We start from the raw sequence: 24173 nt of genomic DNA, 5'->3' as shown, positions 1-24173 counted from the left end.
TCTGTCTATAAAAGCTGTAGCCAACTGATTGTCAGAGGGAGGAGTCGGCCTTTGGACAGGCGTCTTCCCCTCCCTCCCGCCCCTGTTACTGGCATCCAAAATAAAGCAAGCTTTCCTTTCCACCAAAAACAAAACAAAACAAAACAAAAAAACACTAGACGTAATCAACAGATTAGATGATACAGAAGAATGGATCAGTGAGCTGGAAGACAGAGTAGTAGAAGAAAAAAAAATTCTTTAAAACAAGGATAGAGGAGATTAACCAAGATGGCGGAGTAGAAGGACGTGCTCTCACTCCCTCTTGCGAGAGCACCAGAATCACAACTGGCTGCTGGACAATCATTGACAGGAAGACCCTGACTTCACCAAGGAGGATACCCCACATCCAAGGACAGAGGAGAAGCCACAGCGAGACGGTAGGAGGGGCGCAATCAGAGTAAAATCAAATCCCATAACTACTGGGTGGGTGGCTCACAGACTGGCGAACACTTATACCACAGAAGTCCACCCACTGGAGTGAAGGTTCTGAGCCCCACGTCAGGCTTCCCAACCTGGGGGTCCGGCTACGGGAGGAGGAATTCCTAGAGAATCAGACTTTGAAGCCTAGTGGGAATTGATTGCAGGACTTTGACAGGACTGGGGGAAACAGAGACCCCACCCTTGGAGGGCACACACAAAGTAGTGTGCGCATCGGGACCCAGGGGAAGGAGCAGTGACCCTGGGGGAGACTGAACCAGACCTACCCGCTGGTGTTGGGGGGTCTCCTGCAGAGGCGAGTGGTGGCTCTGTTTCACCGTGGGGATAAGGACACTGGCAGCAGAGGTTCTGGGAAGTTCTCCTTGGCGTGAGCCCTCCCAGAGTCTGCCATTAACCCCACCAAAGAGCACGGGTAGGCTCCAGTGTTGGGTTGCCTCAGGCAAAACAACCAACAGGGAGGGAACCCAGCCCCACCCATCAACAGTCAAGTGGATTAAGGTTTTACTGAGCTCTGATCGCCACAGCAACAGGGAGGGAACCCAGCCCCACCCATCAACAGCCAAGTGGATTAAGGTTTTACTGAGCTCTGACCGCCACAGCAACAGTCAGCTCTACCCACCACCAGAGCCTCCCATCAAGCCTCTTAGATAGCCTCAACCACCAGAGGGCAGACAACAGAAGCAAGAAAAACTACAATCCTGCAGCCTGTGGACCAAAAACCACAGTTACAGAAAGATAGAGAAGATGAAAAGGCAGAGGGCTATGTACCAGATGAAGGAACAAGAAAAAACCCCAGAAAAACAACTAAATGAAGTGGAGATAGGCAACCTTCCAGAAAAAGAATTCAGAATAATGATAGTGAAGATGATCCAGGACCTCGGAATAAGAATGGAGGCAAAGATCGAGAAGATGCAAGAAATGATTAACAAAGACCTAGAAGAATTAAAGAACAAACAAACAGAGATGACCAATACAATAACTGAAATGAAAACTACACTAGAAGGAATCAATAGCAGAATAACTGAGGCAGAAGAACGGATAAGTGACCTGGAAGACAGAATGGTGGAATTCACTGCTGCGGAACAGACTAAAGAAAAAAGAATGAAAAGAAATGAAGACAGCCTAACAGACCTCTGGGACAACATTAAACGCAACAACATTCGCATTATAGGGGTCCCAGAAGGAGAAGAGAGAGAGAAAGGACCAGAGAAAATATTTGAAGAGATTATAGTCGAAAACTTCCCTAACATGGGAAAGGAAATAGCCACCCAAGTCCAGGAAGCACAGAGAGTCCCATACAGAATAAACCCAAGGAGAAACACGCCGAGACACATAGTAATCAAAGTGGCAAAAATTAAAGACAAAGAAAAATTATTGAAAGCAGCAAGGGAAAAACGACAAATAACATACAAGGGAACTCCCATAAGGTTAACAGCTGATTTCTCAGCAGAAACTCTACAAGCCAGAAGGGAGTGGCATGATATACTTAAAGTGATGAAAGGGAAGAACTTACAACCAAGATTACTCTACCCGGCAAGGATCTCATTTAGATTTGATGGAGAAATCAAAAGCTTTACAGACAAGCAAAAGCTAAGAGAATTCAGCACCACCAAACCAGCTCTACAACAAATGCTAAAGGAATTTCTGTAAGTGGGAAACACAAGAGAAGAAAAGGACCTACAAAAACAAACCCAAAACAATTAAGAAAATGGTCATAGGAACATACATATCGATAATTACCTTAAACGTGAATGGATTAAATGCCCCAACCAAAAGACATAGACTGGCTGAATGGATACAAAAACAAGACCCATATATATGCTGTCTACAAGAGACCCACTTTAGACCTAGGGACACATACAGACTGAAAGTGAGGGGATGGAAAAAGATATTCCATGCAAATGGAAATCAAAAGAAAGCTGGAGTAGCTATACTCATATCAGATAAAATAGACTTTAAAATAAAGAATGTTACAAGAGACAAGGAAGGACACTACATAATGATCCAGGGATCAATCCAAGAAGAAGATATAACAATTATAAATATATATGTACCCAACATAGGAGCACCTCAATACATAAGGCAACTGCTAACAGCTATAAAAGAGGAAATCGACAGTAACACAATAATAGTGGGGGACTTTAACACTTCACTTACACCAATGGACAGATCATCCAAAATGAAAATAAATAAGGAAACAGAAGCTTTAAATGACACAATAGACCAGTTAGATTTAATTGATATATATAGGACATTCCATCCAAAAACAGCAGATTACACGTTCTTCTCAAGTGCGCACGGAACATTCTCCAGGATAGATCACATCTTGGGTCACAAATCAAGCCTCAGTAAATTTAAGAAAATTGAAATCATATCAAGCATCTTTTCTGACCACAACGCTATGAGATTAGAAATGAATTACAGGGAAAAAAACGTAAAAAGGACAAACACATGGAGGCTAAACAATACGTTACTAAATAACCAAGAGATCACTGAAGAAATCAAAGAGGAAATAAAAAACTACCTAGAGACAAATGACAATGAAAACACGACGACCCAAAACCTATGGGAAGCAGCAAAAGCGGTTCTAAGAGGGAAGTTTATAGCTATACAAGCCTACCTAAAGAAACAAGAAAAATCTCAAGTAAACAATCTAACCTTACACCTAAAGAAACTAGAGAAAGAAGAACAAACAAAACCCAAAGTTAGCAGAAGGAAAGAAATCATAAAGATCAGAGCAGAAATAAATGAAATAGAAACAAAGAAAACAATAGCAAAGATCAATAAAACTAAAAGTTGGTTCTTTGAGAAGATAAACAAAATTGATAAGCCATTAGCCAGACTCATCAAGAAAAAGAGGGAGAGGACTCAAATCAATAAAATCAGAAGTGAAAAAGGAGAAGTTAAAACAGACACCGCAGAAATACAAAGCATCCTAAGAGACTACTACAAGCAACTTTATGCCAATAAAATGGACAACCTGGAAGAAATGGACAAATTCTTAGAAAGGTATAACCTTCCAAGACTGAATCAGGAAGAAACAGAAAATATGAACAGACCAATCACAAGTAATGAAATTGAAACTGTGATTAAAAATCTTCCAACAAACAAAAGTCCAGGACCAGATGGCTTCACAGGTGAATTCTATCAAACATTTAGAGAAGAGCTAACACCCATCCTTCTCAAACTCTTCCAAAAAATTGCAGAGGAAGGAACACTCCCAAACTCATTCTATGAGGCCACCATCACCCTGATACCAAAACCAGACAAAGACACTACAAAAAAAGAAAATTACAGACCAATATCACTGATGAATATAGATGCAAAAATCCTCAACAAAATACTAGCAAACAGAATCCAACAACACATTAAAAGGATCATACACCACGATCAAGTGGGATTTATCCCAGGGATGCAAGGATTCTTCAATATACGCAAATCAATCAATGTGATACACCATATTAACAAACTGAACAATAAAAACCATATGATCATCTCAATAGATGCAGAAAAAGCTTTTGACAAAATTCAACACCCATTTCTGATAAAAACTCTCCAGAAAGTGGGCATAGAGGGAACCTACCTCAACATAATAAAGGCCATATATGATAAACCCACAGCAAACATCATTCTCAATGGTGAAAAACTGAAAGCATTTCCTCTAAGATCAGGAACGAGACAAGGATGTCCACTCTCACCACTATTATTCAACATAGTTCTGGAAGTCCTAGCCACGGCAATCAGAGAAGAAAAGGAAATAAAAGGAATACAAATTGGAAAAGAAGAAGTAAAACTGTCACTGTTTGCGGATGACATGATACTATACATAGAGAATCATAAAACTGCCACCAGAAAACTGCTAGAGCTAATTAATGAATATGGTAGAGTTGCAGGATACAAAATTAATGCACAGAAATCTCTTGCATTCCTATACACTAATGATGAAAAATCTGAAAGAGAAATTATGGAAACACTCCCATTTACCATTGCAACAAAAAGAATAAAATACCTAGGAATAAACCTACCTAGGGAGACAAAAGACCTGTATGCAGAAAACTATAAGACACTGATGAAAGAAATTAAAGATGATACCAACAGATGGAGAGATATACCATGTTCTTGGATTGGAAGAATCAACATTGTGAAAATGACTATACTACCCAAAGCAATCTACAGATTCAATGCAATCCCTATCAAATTACCAATGGCATTTTTTACGGGGCTAGAACAAACCATCTTAAAATTTGTATGGAGACACAAAAGACCCCGAATAGCCAAAGCAGTCTTGAGGCAAAAAAATGGAGCTGGAGGAATCCGACTCCCTGACTTCAGACTACACTACAAAGCTACAGTAATCAAGACAATATGGTACTGGCACAAAAACAGAAACATAGATCAATGGAACAAGATAGAAAGCCCAGAGATTAACCCACGCACATATGGTCAACTAATCTATGACAAAGGAGGCAAAGATATACAATGGAGAAAAGACAGTCTCTTCAATAAGTGGTGCTGGGAAAACTGGACAGCTACATGTAAAAGAATGAAATTAGAATACTCCCTAACACCATACACAAAAATAAACTCAAAATGGATTAGAGACCTCAATATAAGACTGGACACTATAAAACTCTTAGAGGAAAACATAGGAAGAACACTCTTTGACATAAATCACAGCAAGATCTTTTTTGATCCACCTCCTAGAGTAATGGAAATAAAAACAAAAATAAACAAGTGGGACCTAATGAAACTTCAAAGCTTTTGCACAGCAAAGGAAACCATAAACAAGACGAAAAGACAACCCTCAGAATGGGAGAAAATATTTGCAAATGAATCAACGGACAAAGGATTAATCTCCAAAATATATAAACAGCTCATTCAGCTCAATATCAAAGAAACAAACACCCCAATCCAAAAATGGGCAGAAGACCTAAATAGACATTTCTCCAAAGAAGACATACAGACGGCCACGAAGCACATGAAAAGATGCTCAACATCACTAATTATTAGAGAAATGCAAATCAAAACTACAATGAGGTATCACCTCACTCCTGTTAGAATGGGCATCATCAGAAAATCTACAAACAACAAATGCTGGAGAGGGTGTGGAGAAAAGGGAACCCTCTTGCACTGTTGGTGGGAATGTCAATTGATACAGCCACTATGGAGAACAATATGGAGGTTCCTTAAAAAACTAAAAATAGAATTACCATATGACCCAGCAATCCCACTACTGGGCATATACCCAGAGAAAACCGTAATTCAAAAAGACACATGCACCCGAATGTTCATTGCAGCACTATTTACAATAGCCAGGTCATGGAAGCAACCTAAATGCCCATCAGCAGACGAATGGATAAAGAAGTTGTGGTACATATATACAATGGAATATTACTCAGCCATAAAAAGGAACGAAATTGAGTCATTTGTTGAGACGTGGATGGATCTAGAGACTGTCATACAGAGTGAAGTAAGTCAGAAAGAGAAAAACAAATATCGTATATTAATGCATGTATGTGGAACCTAGAAAAATGGTACAGATGAGCCAGTTTGCAGGGCAGAAGTTGAGACACAGATGTAGAGAATGGACATATGGACACCAAGGGGGGAAAACTGCGGTGGGGTGGGGATGGTGGTGTGCTGAATTGGGCGATTGGGATTGACATGTATACACTGATGTGTATAAAACTGATGCCTAATAAGAACCTGCAGTATAAAAAAACAAAGCAACTAATACTAAACTTTCATTGGGTTATTTGTATGGAAATATGTTAATATAAATGTTTCAGACATTACATGAAATTTCTAAAAATCTTATATTTGTATTTGTATGGAAATATGTATGGAAATATGTTAATATAAATGTTTCAGACATTACATGAAATTTCTAAAAATCTTATATTTGTATTTGTATGGAAATATGTATGGAAATATGTTAATATAAATGTTTCAGACATTACATGAAATTTCTAAAAATCTTATATGTTCTGGTATAATGTTATAAGTAATAATCCTAGTTATTACTTTAAAATGTATATCTCAGAAATAACTAATTTTCTTGTCAACTGCATTAATATGAACTTTTGTCAAATCTTTAACCGTGGTCATTTTTAAGTCTTTTGTCATTTACAGACAGTTCTGGGTGTACTCTGATGATTTTGCAAATATGTTCCTATAAAAGGGTTTCATCTTCAAGAAATTCATGGAAAAGACTCTGACAAGTACAGGTTTCTGGTAACTGACTGTACTGCTGAACTGAATGAATAAGCATTTTCAGAACTCTAATGAAAAACTGATGAACTCATAAAAGTGCTAACAAAAGATCAAGATGAAAAAAAAAAATTAATTACATGGGACTGAGTGAACTGATGAGGATGAGTATAATTTTTGTGACTTTCTGTCTGAATTTTAAAAAAAAAAATCCCACAAGGACTCAGAGGCAAAGAATATACAAATCAATTTTCACTGCAAAGTAAAGGAGCTGTTACAGTGGAGGATTACTGGACTGAATGTCAATATTATGACATAGTATGAGTGTGTTTCATGTTTGGTAATTGCAATCATTGTTGCTTTTGTTGTGGTCATCCATGTACAATACTTGGTGTCAGTCTTTTTATCCCTTGTAAAAATAAAATACAGTGTGTGTGTGTGTGTGTGTGAAAAAAAAAAAAAAAAGTTTTATAAGCAAACTCAAATCTCCTGAAAAATAAAAACAAAAAAAAAAACACCCCCCCAAAAAAAAAAAAAAAAAACAAGGATAGTCTGGGACTTTCCAGGTGGCACAGTGGTTAAGAATCTGCCTGCCAATGCAGGGGACACAGGTTTGAGCCCTGGTCCAGGAAGATCCCACATGCCGTGGAGCAACTAAGCCCGTGCGCCACAGCTACTGAGCCTGTGCTCTAGAGCGCACGGGCCACAACTACTGAGCCCACATGCCTAGAGTCCATGCTCTGCAACAAGAGAAGCCACCGCAATGAGAAGCCCGCGCACTGCAACGAAGAGTAGCCCCCACTCGCCACAACTAGAGAAAGCCCTTGTGCATCAACGAAGACCCAACTCAGCCAAAAATAAATAAATAAATAAATTTATTTATTTAAAAAAAAAAAACAAGGATAGTTTAAGAGATCTCTGGAACATCAAGCATACTAACATTCACATTATAAAGGTTCTAGAAAAAGGAGAGAGAAAAAGGCAGAGAACTTATTTGAATAAATGATAGCTGAAAACTTCCCTAACCTGGGAAAGAAAACAGATATGCAGGCCCAGAAAGTACAGACTCTCAAACAAGATCAACCCAAAGCAAAAATTAAAGAGAAAAGGAACTAGTGACACACAAGGGAACTCCTATGAAACTATCAGCTAGCTGACTTTTCAGCAGAAACTCTGCAGACCAGAGAGGAGTGGCATGATATATTGAAAGTAATGAAAGGGAAAAATCTACAACCAGGAATAAGAATATTCTACCTGGCAAGACTATCATTCAGATTTGAAGCAGAGATCAAGAGTCTTCCAAACAAGCAAAAGCTAAAAGAGTTCAGCACTACTAAAATGGCTTTACAAGAAATGTTAAAGGGACTTCATTAAGTGGAAAATAAAACCACAACTAGAAATTTGAAAATTATGAAAGGAAAAATGTCATTGTTAAAGGCAAATATACAGTAAAGATAGTAGATCAATCACTCATAAAGATAGGAGGAAGGTTAAAAGACAAAAGTAGTAAAATCATCTATATCCATAATGAGAAGTTAAGGGATACACAAAACAAAAATATGTAAAATATGATGTCGAAAACATTGAACATTGGATTGGAGGAGTAAAAATGCAGGATTATTAAAATGCATTTAAACTTAAGAGATCAGCAACTTAAAATAATCACGTGTATATATATATAGGTTTTTATGTATATAAGTATCTATGTATATCCTGATATCTGGTCTCCTCAACTAAACTGAAGCATCCAGGGATCATATCTTCTCAATTTTCTATATCCCCCAAAGCACTGGGCACAAGGCTGGACCCATTGTAGATGCTGATTAAGCACTTGTTATAACTTAAATTTAGAGAAGCCCACTTCCTATTATGACTTATATTTAGAGACCTTGTCCCACAGGTAAGAACCAATCAGTGGCTGTTGGAAGCTATGAACCTTCCACTTTGGGATAACCCTGCAAAACTTCAGGGGCTTTCTCGACTTCACTGATGATGAATGGAGGGCCTGACCTAACATTCCCAAATGAGACACATGTCTAGCTTCTTCAGAGCCAGTGGATCCCTCACCATGCAGCCAGGCTCAGAGAGCCTTATAACACAGGATGGAACCTCCTGAGAACTCCCTCCTTCCCCCAAATAATCCATCATCTCCAGGCTATTCAGTGGCCTCATCAGGAAAGGAAGGTTAAAGCCAACAGCTGGCTATTCTAAGACAGCTTGGATTTAATCCATTTAGTTGGGGAACATCACAATCTGCCACAGCTGAGAATTCCTCCCTGAATTAAGCAAATCTAGAAAAATATTGGTGGTTTCCCAGTCATCCAATAAGGTCAATGCTGCACAGAAGGCCCTGGTTCTTAGCGTGTAGAGGCATTCTGTGGTTCCTGTGGCTGGAACGTTTTTCCCCTCCCCTTTACTTGGCTTATTTCTTACTTGCCTTCAGGTGTTGAACTAACTGTCCTTCCTCAGACAAGCCAGGGGTCTGGAGGGTAGTATACACTGATTGCACCCTGTATTCTCCTCTGCTGCCCTCAACACAATTTTGATTAATTTACTGTCTGTCCCAGCTGCCTTCTCCTGCAGAACATAAGATCCGTGTGTGTAGGAACTGAGACTGTCTTGTTCATTGCTGTATCCCCAGTGTTTAACAGAGGGCCTGACCCTGAGAAATCATGTACAAATATTTGTGTTGAATGAATAAACAAATCCATTGGCTGAAGAGCTTTGCCGACCTGGTTTTAGGTGTTTGACCAATGATCCCACTTTTACGACTGTTCCTGAGGCTTCATGCCCCAGCACCATTGGCTTTTTCACAACAAAATCTCCAATTCGACCATGCTGCCAGTAGTGGACATCTGAGCCGCAGATTCCAACAGAATGCATCTTCAGCAGCACCTCTGATAAGATAAAGGAGAAGGAAAAAACAAGTGAGGGAGGGAAGGACCTCTCTGCCCCTCTGAGGCACCCTGGCATTTTTCCTCTGGATGAAGGAGAGGGCTTGGTTTCAAAGGCCAGGTGCAAAATTTAGATCACAGAGAAAAACAAGCTAAACAGCAACCTTGATTAAGTCTTGTAAGGCAAGAAAGCTTCCACAGAGCAAAATAATTGCATGTGAGGGTTAATTCTATGCATCAACTTGGCTTGGATATGGTGCCCAGTTGTTTGGTCAAATGCTAGATGTTGCTGTGAAGGTATTTTTTAGATGTGATTAACATTTAAGCACATCCATGTTCATTGCAGCTTTACAATAGTCAAGATATGGAAACAATGTAAGTGTCCATTGATGGATGAATGGACAAAGAAAATGTGGCATATATACACAATGGAATATTAGTCATAAGAAAAGGAAATCTTGGGACTTCCCCAGTGGTGCAGTGGTTAAGAATCCACCTGCCAATGCAGGGGACACCGGTTCGAGCGCTGGTCTGAGAAGATCCCACATGCTGCGGAGCAACTAAGCCCATGCGCCACAACTACTGAGCCTGCACTCTACAGCCCGCAAGCCACAACTACTGAGCCCACGTGCCACAATTACTGAAGCCCACGCACGTAGAGCCCGTGCTCCTCAACAAGAGGAGCCATGGCAATGAGAAGCCCGCGCACCACAACGAAGAGTAGCCCCCGCTTGCTGCAACTAGAGAAACCCCACGCACAGCAACGAAGACCCAATGCAGCTAAAAATAAATAAATAAATAAATTAATTAATTAAAAAAAAAAAAGGAAATCTTGCCGTTTGCAACAACATGGATGGAACTTGAGAGCATTATGCTAAGTGAATAAGTCAGAGAAAGACAAATACCTTATGATCTCACTTATATGCGGAATCTAAAACCAAAACCCAAACCAAAACAAAACAAAAATCTACCAAGCTCCATAGATACAGAAAACGGTGGTTGCCAGAGGCAGGGAGCGGAGGGTGGGTTAAATGGGTGAAATGGGTGAAGGAGGTCAAAGGGAACAAACTTCCAGTTATAAATCAGTCATAGGGAGGTAATATACAGCATAGTGACTATAGTTAATAATACTGTGTTACTGTGTTGCGTATTTGAAAGTTGCTAAGAGAATAGATCTTAAAAGTTCTCGTCGGGACTTCCCTGGCGGTCCAGTGGTTAAAACTCTGCACTCCCAGTGCAGGGGGCATGGGTTCAACCCTGGTCGGGGAGCTAAGATCCCACATGCTGCACAATGCAGCCAAAAAAAAAAAAAAAAAGTCCTCATCACAGGAAAAGAGATTTGTAACTATTTGTGATGACAAATGTTAACTAGACATTGTGGTGATCACTTCACAATATATACAGATATCAAATCATTATGTTGTGCACCTGAAGCTAATATAACGTTATATATCAATTATACCTCATTAAAACAAACATTTAAACCAGTAGATTTTGAGTAAAGCAGATTACCCTCCATACTGTGGATAAGCCTCCTCCAATCAGTTGAAGGGCTTAAAAGAAGTCTGAGGTTTCCTGAAGGAGATGGAATTCTCCTCAAGACTTACCTGAAGTTTCAGCCTGCTGGTTATCTCTACAAATTTCAGACTAGGCAGCTTCCCCCACCCTGTCTCCCTCTATATCTAAGTAAATCTATATATAAATAAATATAAATAATAACTTTTCTTTCAGTTCTGTTTCTCTGGAGAACTCTGATTAGTATACCAAATGAAAGACATTAGTAGGAAGAAGTGTGTCAACTACCTAAGAGAAAAAAACTGTTTTCTAGGAGATAACTGTTTCCAGACAATTAATATGCTATGCTTGATTTTTACCTATTCATGAGAGAGGTTGGCACAATCTAGGCTTGCCAATACTTTGTGTACTGTCAGGCTGAGTTCTTCATGCCTGTTATTTTGTTCAAAAGTGCACCTTTAATTTAAACCATCCAAAGATTTCAACTGGCACTTCTCCTTCACAGGTTTGAATATAGTGAGATTTGGTAATATTGTTGTTGTCAGTTTTCCAAGTTTAAAATAATGATGCTACTGAGCCCCTTTGCTGAATTAAATCCCAAAGGATCACTGGCCTAGTCTGACTGAGTTTATCACATTACAAAATATCTCCCTGAGAAAAAGTTCTGCCTTAGAAAGACAAAGAGACCCAAAGCTCTGCTCTGCACTCAGATGTCTTACACACTGCCCTTGCCACAAACCATGGGAGATCCAACAGGTGTGGCTCTGTAGAACTTCCTTCATCCTTGGCTTTGGTGAACAGGGTAAGAAGTGGCAGGGTGGATCCTGAGATCAAAGGTAGGGAAAAGTCATCCGAGTTAGGAAAATTATCTCAGTTTCCTCTTGTGAAGTTACCAATTTATAATAAGAGATTAAATTTGAGTTGCTAGAACTCTAGCTGAAATTTACCATCATTTCCCCTTCCAATTCAAGGGCGGCAAGAAAGAGAGCAGAATGCTGCTCCAGAGAGAGAAACAGTAAAGGATCCTTTGGATCCAAAACAGCCCCCCTCCCTTTTTTTTGCCACCTCTGGAATCCACACCAACTTTTCAGAACACAATGAAGTGTCTCTTTCACTTCTCTGAACATAATATCTCAGTAAAAACACTGAGCCTTAAATATACATTACTTGGTAAACACTGATAGAAACAGCTATTGTCTGTATTCTTATTGCTATAAATCAGTAACCCAACTGGCCTTTGAGTAGCAAAGCTCTAGAGGCTCCAAGAAAGCTGCCTTCAATCTGATGTTCACACAGAAGCCACAGTTCTGGGGTAAGGTGGGGCGAGGTGGGGAAGCACACCCCCAACTCATCAAGGACAGAAAGAGACCCGAGTGGCTGGGTGTGGGATGAGCTATCTATAGACACTTTGCCCCTTGCCACCAGCCTCACTTCCTGCTGTGGGACTCCAGAGATGGAAGGAATTAGAAAACTGTCATCATCAGTTGTGATCTGCCATAGCTAAGAGGGTGGCATGACCTCCAAAGGTACAGACACCACCCCGGGAAACGTGCATGTTAGCTCAGCTCAGCTCAGCAGGTTCGGCCAGACGGACTGGAGCAAAGGTGAAAGGAAACCTGCCCCAGTGTGCTCACGCGCTTTCTGCTCCTGGTTGATTAGGGTGGTAGGGTAGGGCTGCATGAAGCCCCTCCCATCCCCACCGGACAGAAGGTCCTGGTCTTCCTGGACCTTCCTGGGTGTTCCCTTTTGTAATTAAAAGATTAAGATCTATAGACTCACTCCTTTTCAAAGTTTGGATTAGGGTCAGGACATGATTCAGCCACCCAAATATAAGCCACCCTCCAGCTTAAAGAGGACAGAGTAACTCTGTCATTAGTTCAAAACAGGAACAATTCTGCCTTTGGTCCATAAATTGAAGAATTTTATGTCAAAAACTCTTTGGGACAAGTCAGCAGTTTGATGTGGTAGCTCTCTTGGTTCTACCACTGTTTCTTTTATTTCATGTAGCAGCCACATTGAATCTATCCAGTCATGCTGGGGACAATGGACTACGCTGAAAGCCTAACAAAAGCATAGTTTTTAATGGAAGCTTTTAAGTAATAAACAGTAGGAAAAGAGGGCTAAATGAGCAATGCACATGTGTCTCCAGGGAAACAATAAGAAACAATAAAATATAAGGCAAGTATTCCAAGGACCTACCATTTGGGCCTGGTTCAGGGATAGGATAGTTCTCCTAAAGGAAACAAAATAGAAAAACCATTTAGTATGCATAATAACTTCACCTTATGAACATTTTCAATCTTTTTTTAAATTAAAGTTTAATTCAAATACTTCTTCTTATAATTAACACTGACTCAGACCATACTTCTGCTGGGTGGATGCCTGAGGGGCTACCCTGAATACTGCTGACTCTAACTTCTGACCTCATCCCACCCACTGGTGCAATTTGCCGTGGACCAAGAAAAAGGAGATACAGATTTGTTTGGTCTGGCAAACTCATACAGGGCAAGGATGAGGAGTTTCTGGCAGTTGCATAGGAGGGTTTTTGTCTCTAGACAGGTTGGAGAAAGTGTGTGTGCTCCGCTCATTCACATCAGTGCACAGACCAATACTTGTTACTTACTCTCTTCCAAAACCTCCCATGTGGTGTTTCAGAGGCCCCTTGGGAACACACAGGACCTGTACTTTGCCCACTCTCACCGAGTTAAAAAGCAGTCTGGTGTTCACAGCTATTTATGATGAGGATGATGATAATTTACCAAGCTTTTTTCCCACTGCCAACTGGCTAGCAAATTCCTGGTGACAAGGAGGAAGGGCAGTGAGTGGCCAAATCCAAGTGTTCATTTTATTAATTCTTTGAAGGCAGCCAAGCAAGAAGAGGGAGAAGGGATGTAAAAAAAGTGTTCACTGTACTTACTGTGCCAGACAGACTACTGGGCTTTACATACATCATGGCACACGGCCACCATCTGCAGATGAGAAACCTGAGGCTAGGAAGTTAAATAACTTGGTCAAGGTCATGTGGCCAGAGTGGATAAACCAGGTCTAATCCCAGGTGTGTCTGACTCCCAAGCCTGCCTCACTGCATCCCACTGCACCCCCAAGGTGGAATCTGCCTTTTCTCCTTCAGTGGTGATGTAAGGAAAGTCAATCAGGGGATGAGAATTTTGGAACTGGGCCCAATGCACAGTGCTCTGGGAGGAAGCACTGCTCAAACCTTGCCTCCTTCAGAAGGCCTCCCCCAGATACTTTTATGGGTGGCAATAAATAATCCTAGGGCTGGGAAGGGATAGTTAGGGAGTTTGAGATCGACATGTACACTAAAATGGATATAACCAACAGGGACCTACTGTATAGCACAGGGAACTCTGCTCAGTGTTATGTGGCAGGCTGGATGGGACGAGAGTTTGGGGGAGAATAGATACATGTATAGGTATGGCTGAGTCGCTCTGCTGTGCACCTGAAACTATCACAACATGTCAATTGGCTATACTCCAATATAAAAAAATAATCATCATCCTAGGGCTATTTTGCTAGCCAGATAAGTACCTAGTTGCCAAAGACTATGCCTTCCATCTCTGGCACCAGATACAGTGCCCTGCTCCAAACCTGGGGGGCTTGTACTTGTTAAATAATCACTCTCCATGACAGTATTTCCACAGGAAGTCTGAGGTTCTTGCTCACTGGAGATTACCAGCCCTTTCTGTTGTAACAGCTCACGCTTATTTGAACTCCCTGTCTCCAGTGAAACAAAGGTCAAAGGGATAACGCTAATGCTGATTAGCTAACACTGACCAACTTCCTTTGGTCAGGTCCTGTGCTAAGCGCTGTGTATGCATCACCTCAGCTCATCCCCAGGACAATCCTATGTAGTGCCTTTATTATTGTCCCATTTTTTGTATGATGAGGCTGAGGAATGGGGAGATTTAGCAATCTGTCCACAGTAACACTAAGGTAGTAAATGATGGGAGCTGCATCCAAAGCAGCATGATGTGGGGGGCAAGAGGCAGCTTTTTCATCTCTTAATAGATTTGGAGGGCAGAGAGGAAAGAAGGAAGGAAGGAAAGGAGGGAGGGAAGGAGGGAATCCATCTAGGACAGGCAACTCCGGATAGCTGGCTGCCACCAAAACCTTTCTCAAAATTGCTGGTTCCACATCTGGCATTACACAGTATCAGGGACTGCTGTGTAAAGTTCTGCTTCTGTTACACAGAGTAAAATTTTAAATTGAAGGTTAAATTGAAACTAAAGAGTAAGTAAGGCCTTTTGTTTCAAACATGGAACTGTACTCTCCCCCACCCTCATAGCCCCCTAAAGGCACTAGTAGGCAGCTTCCCAGGCACCGGGAATTCCACAGCATACTCTTCATATACTTGGCTCCAACCAGGCCAGGCCCAAACACCCCCTTTGGGGTGGAAAGGTGGTAAGAGCCAAACTCAAAGCAACAGCTGGGGACACCAAGTTGCCCTTGGGTCACTAGAGATTACTACTGTAAATGTCTGTTGGAATTAACAGAGCTGACCAACTTTGCCCTTACCACCTGGGCAAAGCTGCAGCGTCTCTCCTGGACACCAGAGGGTGCTGTGCCGATGACCTGGTTTTTCCTTAGTAGCAGAACACACATTATGGAGAACTTAAATACCTCTCCCTGAAAACCAGCTTTCTTTTTTTCTCTTTCTTGTTGATTCTAATCACCCTTACAGCTCAGCTTGGCTCCTGTCTCCCTTCTCTGCAGGAGACATGCCACCTAAGCACAAGACCATGTTAAGATCAGTCTTTAAGTTTGTAAATATTATCCTAAGCGTGGCTGCAGGGCTCACAATGTCTTCAAAAGTTATTACAGCATGGTTACTAAAAAAACCTTGCTTTTCATTTATGGTTCCTTGGTATGATGTTGGCTAAATCCTGTTTACTTAATCTCCTTTTCTGTCTCAGATTACGGTGGTGATATTCTTTCATTTATCCTATTTCTCATGTATCAAAATTTCTTAGCTCCTCTGAGATCTCGAACTTTCACTTTTAACCCCCTGTCCCCTTTCTTCATTCCCAAAGGTTTTGTAATCAGGCATATTCATAGTTTCCTAAACAGGATTTCTTATCTTTCTGTGAGTGATAGTGACAAGGGGATAAAGAGGAGTTGAGTAACCGTTCTTTACTGAGTTATGTAAGTTTTACAGCATTTTTCACTGAAATACTTAACTTACATATTCTCCTTTCTATGACCTTCAGGTCTCCCCACCACCGGCACCACCACTACAAATAAATCACGGAAATACTTCAGGAAGAACTTTCTGTGGGAACACAGAATCATCTCAAGTGCCTCTCACATCCTAAATGTTATCTTGCCTTTCCTAAATATATTTTCTCAAATTAGCTTAAATATATATTTCCTGAATATACACTATTGGCCCCCTTTCCTCAACTTCCAGGTGCACATCTGAGTTCACACCCTCAGTACATCTTGCCTGGATTGCAGGAATGGCCTCAACATGAGGAGAAATTAGAAGATGCCCTTTCCCTCCTCCAGCCAACATAGCTGGTACAGTGGTGAAGAACTCAGACTCTGGAATTGCTGTCTGTGCTGAAACCCAGGCTCCCCTCCAGGAGCTGTGTGACCTCGGGGCAGTTACATAACCTCTTTGTGCCTTCAATTTCCTCCCCTGTATAATGAAGATAATCATAAAATAGAGTGCCCTTGGGAACTCCCCACCAGTCCACTGGTTAGGATTCCTTGCTCTCACTGCCAAGGGCCAGGGTTCAATACCTGGTTGGGGAACTAAGATTCCACAAGCCATGCAGCACAGCCAAAACAAAACAAAAACAGTGCCCGACTCACAGTAAATAAATTAGCTCTTATTATAAAGAAATAAAATCAAAATCCTTTCTGTATAATCAGCTCACAATACGGTTGAACCAGCTCTGGACAACCTTGTCCTTTTCCTTTTGAAAAGGGTAGTTTTTAAAAATTGTTTTGGGGAAAAGCTGTATTTCTCTTGTTTTCACGTCAATATTAAGAGAACTTGACTGCTCCTTAAAAGGCTGGAATTCAGAAGAAAGTCAAGTAGGATTCCAGCAGTGTTTTTAGGCTTGATTCTATCAGTTGAGTGTAAAAGCCGTGCTCCCTACCTTAGAGTAAGGGACAACAGGCAGGGCTAGGAGAAAGCGGCCAGTTTTGCCCTAGGTCCTTGCAGCCCACCTTTGCCACCTGCTCTGCCTGCCAGGTCTCCTGTCAACCTGTTGGCTGGCTGCCCTACACCCTTAAGGAGAGCAGAGCAGACAATCTTACTTTTGCTTCCCTCCCTCCTCAACTTTCCCCCTCCCTTCAGGGCTTGAAGGGTGTTTTGAGGGTGGGAGGAAAATCCAAATGTTTCCCATTTGGCCACTTTATCCTAAAAGGCTTTGTTCTAGCCGCATTGGTCCTGTCCTGGCAAACTCGGGGTCAAAGTAGAAGGGTCAGACACTCTCCCAAAGTTCACTGAGCCAGTCTCCAGCCTCCAGCCCAGGCTCTCTGGGCTCCAACCAGCCTTCTGCTGATAACAATCTTTCTAAAATGCAAATTCATTTAAAGTGCCCAGTGGCCCCGCAAAATCCTAAACCCCTCATTTTGCGGGCTACCTGCCTCCTTGCAAACCTCCTGCAATTCCCAAACCACCGCACACTCACTCCCTCACCTCAAGGGGGCCATTTCTCCACTGGCCAATTCCCCTCCTTCTTCACTGAGATCCCACAGGACGTGGGAAGTGAGGGGAAGGGAGACATCTAGAATGACTTTCTTATTCCTGTGGGAACTCAGGGAGATTTTAGGTTTGGGTGTGTTGGGATTGTGGTGTCGGGGGACATCCAGGTGGGGTTGTCCAATAGGTGGTTGTACTCCTGGGACTGGGGATCAGGCATGGGTCAGGGACAGAGACTCATGAACATGAATCATGAACATGGAGAGAAACAATGACTTCCTGCAAAAAGCCTTCCCTATCCTCACCATCCTTTCTCTCCTGAGCTTCCCCAGCACCTACAATTGAATCCATATGGGATGGTTAAAGGATTATTTCTCAGCTGTGATAAATAAACTATAAAAAAATTCCTCCTAATTCAAAATGTATGAACATAACTATACATGAACCTATTAGATGCTTCTTTATTTAAAGCAAAAATATGAAGACTCTGAGCTTGGTTAGATGCTCTAGACTACTAGTATCACTGATTAAGTGCTCATTGTGTTCAGGTCTATGTAACTGAACATTTACATTTCTAAAACATTATTGAGCTGAATATCACTTCACAAAATCCAACCATATTTTCTCCAATAATTAAAGTTCTTCTTGTAAGTCTGGTTTGGGGAAAACTGCCAGCTTTAACAGCCACACTAAAAGACTTAACAAGTGGACGCCAATACTGTATATATGAGTACGTATTTTTCCTCCGTTATTTCTCTATCATGCAATTTTAAAAGAAATTTTCCCCATATCCATCCATAATTCTAGTTTTCCCCACAGAACAGGGTTACTTTTACCAGGTCTCTTAGTAGTGCTAGGACTTATTACATAAACTGTTAAAATCCTATTTGTGGTATTGTTTACTGTTCCTCCTGCTTTTAGGGGAAAATGTTAGCTTTCTACTTCTTGGCCTTTTGCAGACAAAGGCACTGCCCTTCCACAGGAGTTGGCAGAGATGGCAGTATTTGCTGGATTTAACTGCCTATTGTTTATCTGGTTGGGTTTTGTTTTACTGTTGAAACATAATTAAGATGAAAGTGAACGGAGGCATGTCTTTAGGCTATTTGCTACTACCTAGTTTTCTCTTTTTCTGAAGGAGTTTTAGATTCTGTTTTCAGCCTCAACTGCCTCTGACTGATAAGTCTAGCTCAGGTATTAAAGGGTTAAGTGGCCTGCATTTCCTCACTCACAGTAATCTCCCACTTTAACCCAGCTTTTCCTTGAAGCCTTTCAGGGCCCTTTAATTTGATTCTATACAAGCAAGCAGCTCTGTCTACCGGTAGCAAAACCAGGGAGAGACCTGACATTTAGGACCATTCCAGCTGCTGTATGTTCACGCCCCCCTCTTTCTACAACCCCCTCCTCCTCACCCAAAATCTTAATAGCAATGTGTATACGCAAGGAGGGGATGCCTTGAATGTGCTGTATTACAGATACAGAATTATCTTACTTTTTAAAATGTTACAGATTCAAAGCAATTCTTTTGACATCTGGCATAATACATTTCCTCACAGAGCAAAAGCTCTAAGAAATATCTTCATGGTACTCTGATTAATGTTTAAACTTGATGCTGACACACTATTTTCTCTGCCCTTTGTAATTAAAGAACATTAACCCATCACTCTGAAATGATTCTTTTCCCTTTAACTTGTTCTCTTCTCATGCAGCTAATCATAAAACAAAAATGTGGCTAAATCCCCTGCATGGTGTCCACCTCGCTGCTCCTGTTCTCCCTGTGCAGATGCCTGGAATCTGATAGAGCTGGCTATCAAGAATAAGGGAGATAACGTGTACCCAGTATGCTCCATGGACTGGCCCTGATAGGTGATGCAATATGCATAGAAATTGATTGGAGCATTTAGAAATGTTTATAGCACTCTGACATTGCTGCAACATCCAAATGTTGGTACAATCATATTGGTCCATGGCCAATTGGAAATAAAAATAAAATTGGTCCTTCATCTCTCATACTTTGTGAAGCACAAACTATCCCATCAAACAGCTTCTTCAAAGAAAAACTAATTTGACTATTTGATATCCCAACTCCATGAACTAGTAACTCAGAGAGAGAATTCTGTAGGGGAGCAGAATTTGCCATCCCAAAATATGTCTCTAGGATATATTAATTATTTTAAGCTGGTTATTTTTTTTAAGAAACAGCAGATTTGGGAAAAGCTCTGAAAACCCAAGTGACACATTTGTAAGGGAAATCTCCACTGATAAGGGTGTCTCTCTCAAAGTACCAAAAAGAGGAGGATGACCAAATCTGTAGAAACTCATCAGTGGAGAAGGCAATGACTTAAAACTGTGTAACAACCTTACCCTTGTTTTCTGTGCTTTTCCTGGCAACCTCCCATAAGTGACTCTCCCCGCCCTCAACATCCTCTTTTCTCTTTAGTTGAGGATGGTATTTAGGGTGAGGGCTTTGGCCATTTTGGCAACTTTCTCAGTTTTCCTGGGCCTCTCCCATGTATACATGTTAATAAAATTTTGTTTTTCCCCTGTCTCATGTCAATTTAATTCTTAGACCTGCCAGAAGAACCTAGAAGGGTAGAGGAAAATTTCTTACTCCCCAATACTATCTAATCGTCACACAACCCAGAGGTGAGTACTACTATCATCCCCATTATACAGACAGAAAATTGAAGCAGAAAGTAATTTGCCAAGTCATACAACCAGAAGCAGTAGAGCTGGGGCTAAACTCCACTCTGGCCCCAACCCGGCTTGTGAGCTCGTTACTGTTTCCATTTGAAGAGATCTCAGCCAGCTGACACTGTTTGCTGATAGGCTGTTCGCCTCTATGCATCAGCTTGGTCACCTCTTCCATTGCTCCTTAAAAGTCCACATGTTCTCTATTTAAAATGGTGTGTGTGGGGGGAAGAGGGGATATAGGAGTCCTAAGTCCTCATTATAAGGAATGATATAAAGAAACCAACAGTCTCTCAGTATATACATGTGTATACACACTCCCACCCTCTCTGATTTACCACCCAACTTACAAATGCCCCAAAGCCCAAACCACTGTGCAGGCCCAAGTCCCCAGGCCAAGGAGCACTGCCTCCGCCCTTGCTGGGACTGTGGTGATCACTAGCTACCTAGTAGTGAAGGAGTTTAATTTTTCCTTCCCTGCAGCCACAGCTTGGAGAAAGAAAAGGGAATCCTGCCTTTTCCACGGGCAGGTAGGAGGAAGGCTGGATGTCAGGTTTCCTTCCTGGTAGGTAGGGGACAAGTTTCAAGTGGCCCAGGTCTAACCCCATTTCAACCCCAAACCACTTAGCCTATTTGCTTTAAGGAAGGGGGTGCAAGGGCAGAGATGCCCTACCAGGGGGTTCCCTATGGAGGCGCTGGGGGACGACCATGCTCAGGAAGGAGTGGTGAGGGCCAGAAGGGTCTGTGTTGGGTTGCAAGTGTCTCCAGATCCCTAGAACCAAGGTAATTTCTCAGAGACCCCAAAATGTCCTGTCCCAGAGACATCTTAAATTCAAGCCTGATCTCATTTTAATCTACTCTCCATTGTCTAGTAAATGAACCCCATCACCTCCAACAGAGCTGGGGTCCTCCTGAATCCACCCTGAATGAACCCTTTCACCCAGTTAGTGTACAAATCCCACAACCATAAGCTACATTCTCCAGCCTATCATATTCTCATCTCTTTAGGATACACTCACCCCAACCCAGCCCCTAATTCCGTCAGGGAGTGGATTCTAAGCACAGCTGATAAGACCAACTTTAGGTGAGCCTCCCCACCCTCCCTCTTCTTTATTCAAGGCTTTGTTCTACAGAGCCACATAAACAGTCTGGCTGAGCAGTGGGAGAGCCTGAGTTTAGGAATTAAGGTAAAGCAGATCCTGGGGTTGTAATTACAGTTCTGCTTATTATTAGGTACATGACTTTAAGGCAGGCCCTGAGCAGATGGAGAGGCAGGGCCTGTCTACCTCTCCAGCTTCACCACCGGTGCACTCAGTGCATCACACTATTTACAGGACCGGTAAACAAGACTTGCGATTTTGTACTTCACTTAGTTTGCACTTGCTCTTCCACTTACGTGAATGACCCCCAGTTTCCGTCCAAGAAACAGCTAAGTAGCATCCCTCTCTTCTAGGGCCTCTACCCTGGGCCAAGGGTACCCTGTGAGGCCTTTACTCTCTATGCTCCATCAAAGCCCTCACACAGTTTTATTGTTTACAGCATCTGTCTGACTCCCTAGAGCAGCTTGGGGGTAGGGGCTGTGTCCTCCTCTTCCTCTCTGGACCCCCAGCCCAGTGCTTGGCACATGGCAGGCACCCTCTCATCTAGTAAATGTTTGTAGAATGCAGGACTGAGTCTGAAATCACTCTGTAAGCTGTGTAGAGCTGTACCACTTTCCCTTCTTCATAATACCATCTGGCATTCGCAGCAATAAAAATAGTGTCACTTTAATTCAGGACCTTGGGTGGAAGCTCCAAGGGGAGTAGAAAGAGCACTGGAATGGGAGTCTGAACCTCTGGGTTCTTTTCTGGGCTCTGTTAACTAATGAAGCCTGTCACCTTGGGGATGGCACTTTCCTCAGCTGAGGAAATGATGAGTTGGCTCTGGGCAGGAGTTCTTAGTCTGGGATCCACAGACCTCTAGAGGGTCTATGAAGGAGAGGCTTAAAGGAAGTCCATGAACTCTCTGAAATTGCTGCCAAACTCCATCTGTTTGCATTCCGTGGGGAGAGAGACCACAGATTCTCAAACAGTCAAGAACTGCTAATCTGGATACTTTTCTGAGTCTCTCCAATCTGGACCCTGGCGCATGTTCTCTGTGAGGGGGAAGGAAGTGCTAGGGAGACAGCAGAGATGGCCGGCACTGGTCCCACATACCCACTGCCCAGGCCCCCCTGTGAACGGCTCTGTCAAGGGAGCCCTGGCACAACCACAGGGCTGACTCTGCAGCTCCCAGAACTTTGGCCCCATGAGCCACTCACTGAGCAGAGGCAGGATCTCGAGTGGAGGAGACACACAAATAATGCTCTTAAAGCGACAGGGGAGCAGCATCAGGAAGGAAAATGGCTGGAACATGAACCAGATGTGGACTTCGTGAGGTAGAGAGGAAAGGAGCTTTAGAGACATGAAGACTATCAAGATCCAGAAATCTGGCACAGGCATGGTGAACACCAAGAGTCTTGGAGATGGAGGCCTGTGCTGGCAGGAAAGTGGAAGGAGCTCGCACTTTCTGAGTATCTATTAAGTGCTAGGTACTCCGCTGATCATAATAATCCTGCAAAGGAGGTTTTATCAGCCCCAAGCATGAAAGATTAAATACGAGTTCCACAGCTTTTAAATGTCCCTATGGCCCCCCTTTCTGCCCTGCACTGTCTACCCAGAGAAGAAGTTCAGCACGTGTCGTAAATCAGGCAGCCTCTCTGGTATCTCTTCTGCAAAGTGCAATGACAAGAGGCTGGACTATGAATCTGCAGCTGGCAAAGGAGGGGGAAGGCTTCAATCATTTTGCAACCTTCCTGGGTTCTGGCCACGTGCCGGCCACGGGGCTTGGTTCCGGGAGGCACGCGACAAGAACCCTGCTCTTAGCGACTTAGAACTAACCGCCTACCGTGCCCCTCCCCCCAACATGGTAACCAGCTCCTATCTGGAAGGCCTGGGCGCGCCATGTGGGGCCCGCACCGCGCTGGAATTGGCGAGCTGAGACCGCGGCTGCGCTTGGAGGTGAATAGAGCAGGAACGGGCTAGACTTCCCACTCCCATTCCAGTTTTACCAAGCGCAGGTCTCCGGGTCCGTGTACCACCAGGGAGAGGTTCTCGGGCTTGGCCGCCGCCATGTCGCGCTCTACCTCTCGGGTCCGCCGAGGCTGCAATCCTCAGCTCTTGAGGTGGTTCGGTTGGCGGCCCCGTGCGGAGCTGGGTATAAGGGGCGGTAGGCTGGGCTTTGCCTGGGAGCGCGCGCCCGGCCCGGGCGGGGCTTGCTAATCCCTGAAAGCCGGGGCGGGGCTAGCGTGGAGGGGCGGGGCGTGGAGGGGCGGGGCGGGGCGGAGCGGGGCTGCCCTGCTCCCTCCCCAGGGCAAGCCGGAGGAGGGGGTGGGGTGGGGGATTGGAGGAGGGGGTGGGGTGGGGGATTGGAGGAGGGGGGCCGGGGGCTGGGGAGGAGGGGGTAAGGAGGGGTAGAGAGTGTAGGGAGGGAGTAGGGAGGGGGTGGGGAGGGGTAGGGAGGGGTGGCGAAGCCCAACCCAGAGCCACCTGCACTGTTTGTCTGTCTCACATTTAAGGGGACCAATCTGCCCTGAAAGTAGTCTGCAGAGGCAACCCCCCACCCCCCCCCCCCGCCCCAGACCAGAGTTCTGAAACTTTAGCTGCAGAATAATGGGGATGGGCAATGTGGGGCAGTTT

The 24173-nt window shown here is 43.0% G+C and overlaps 1 protein-coding gene across 2 annotated transcripts in view; it reads right to left on the bottom strand.

Annotated features, from left to right (window-relative positions):
- SORD (sorbitol dehydrogenase) overlaps positions 1-23734 on the bottom strand; it is a 42339-nt gene extending 18605 nt beyond the window's left edge. Inside the window, exons 1-3 of one of the 2 annotated variants that reach the window (XM_068550760.1) lie at positions 23546-23731; positions 13296-13329; positions 9420-9584 (exon numbers count right to left, since the gene is read on the bottom strand). In XM_068550760.1, the coding sequence (XP_068406861.1) occupies positions 9420-9584; positions 13296-13329; positions 23546-23608 (262 nt within the window). In that variant the 5' untranslated portion in view covers positions 23609-23731. Of the gene's footprint in view, positions 1-9419; positions 9585-13295; positions 13330-23545 lie in introns of both variants that reach the window. The other variant, XM_068550769.1, reaches the window with a different exon arrangement.
- Between the last annotated feature and the right edge of the window lie 439 nt (positions 23735-24173).

Source organism: Eschrichtius robustus, chromosome 1 (assembly GCF_028021215.1).
Source record: "Eschrichtius robustus isolate mEscRob2 chromosome 1, mEscRob2.pri, whole genome shotgun sequence".
NCBI classification, from domain to species: domain Eukaryota; kingdom Metazoa; phylum Chordata; class Mammalia; order Artiodactyla; family Eschrichtiidae; genus Eschrichtius; species Eschrichtius robustus.
Note: the sequence above shows the minus strand (reverse complement) of the source record. Positions and strands in the feature narration are given on the sequence as shown.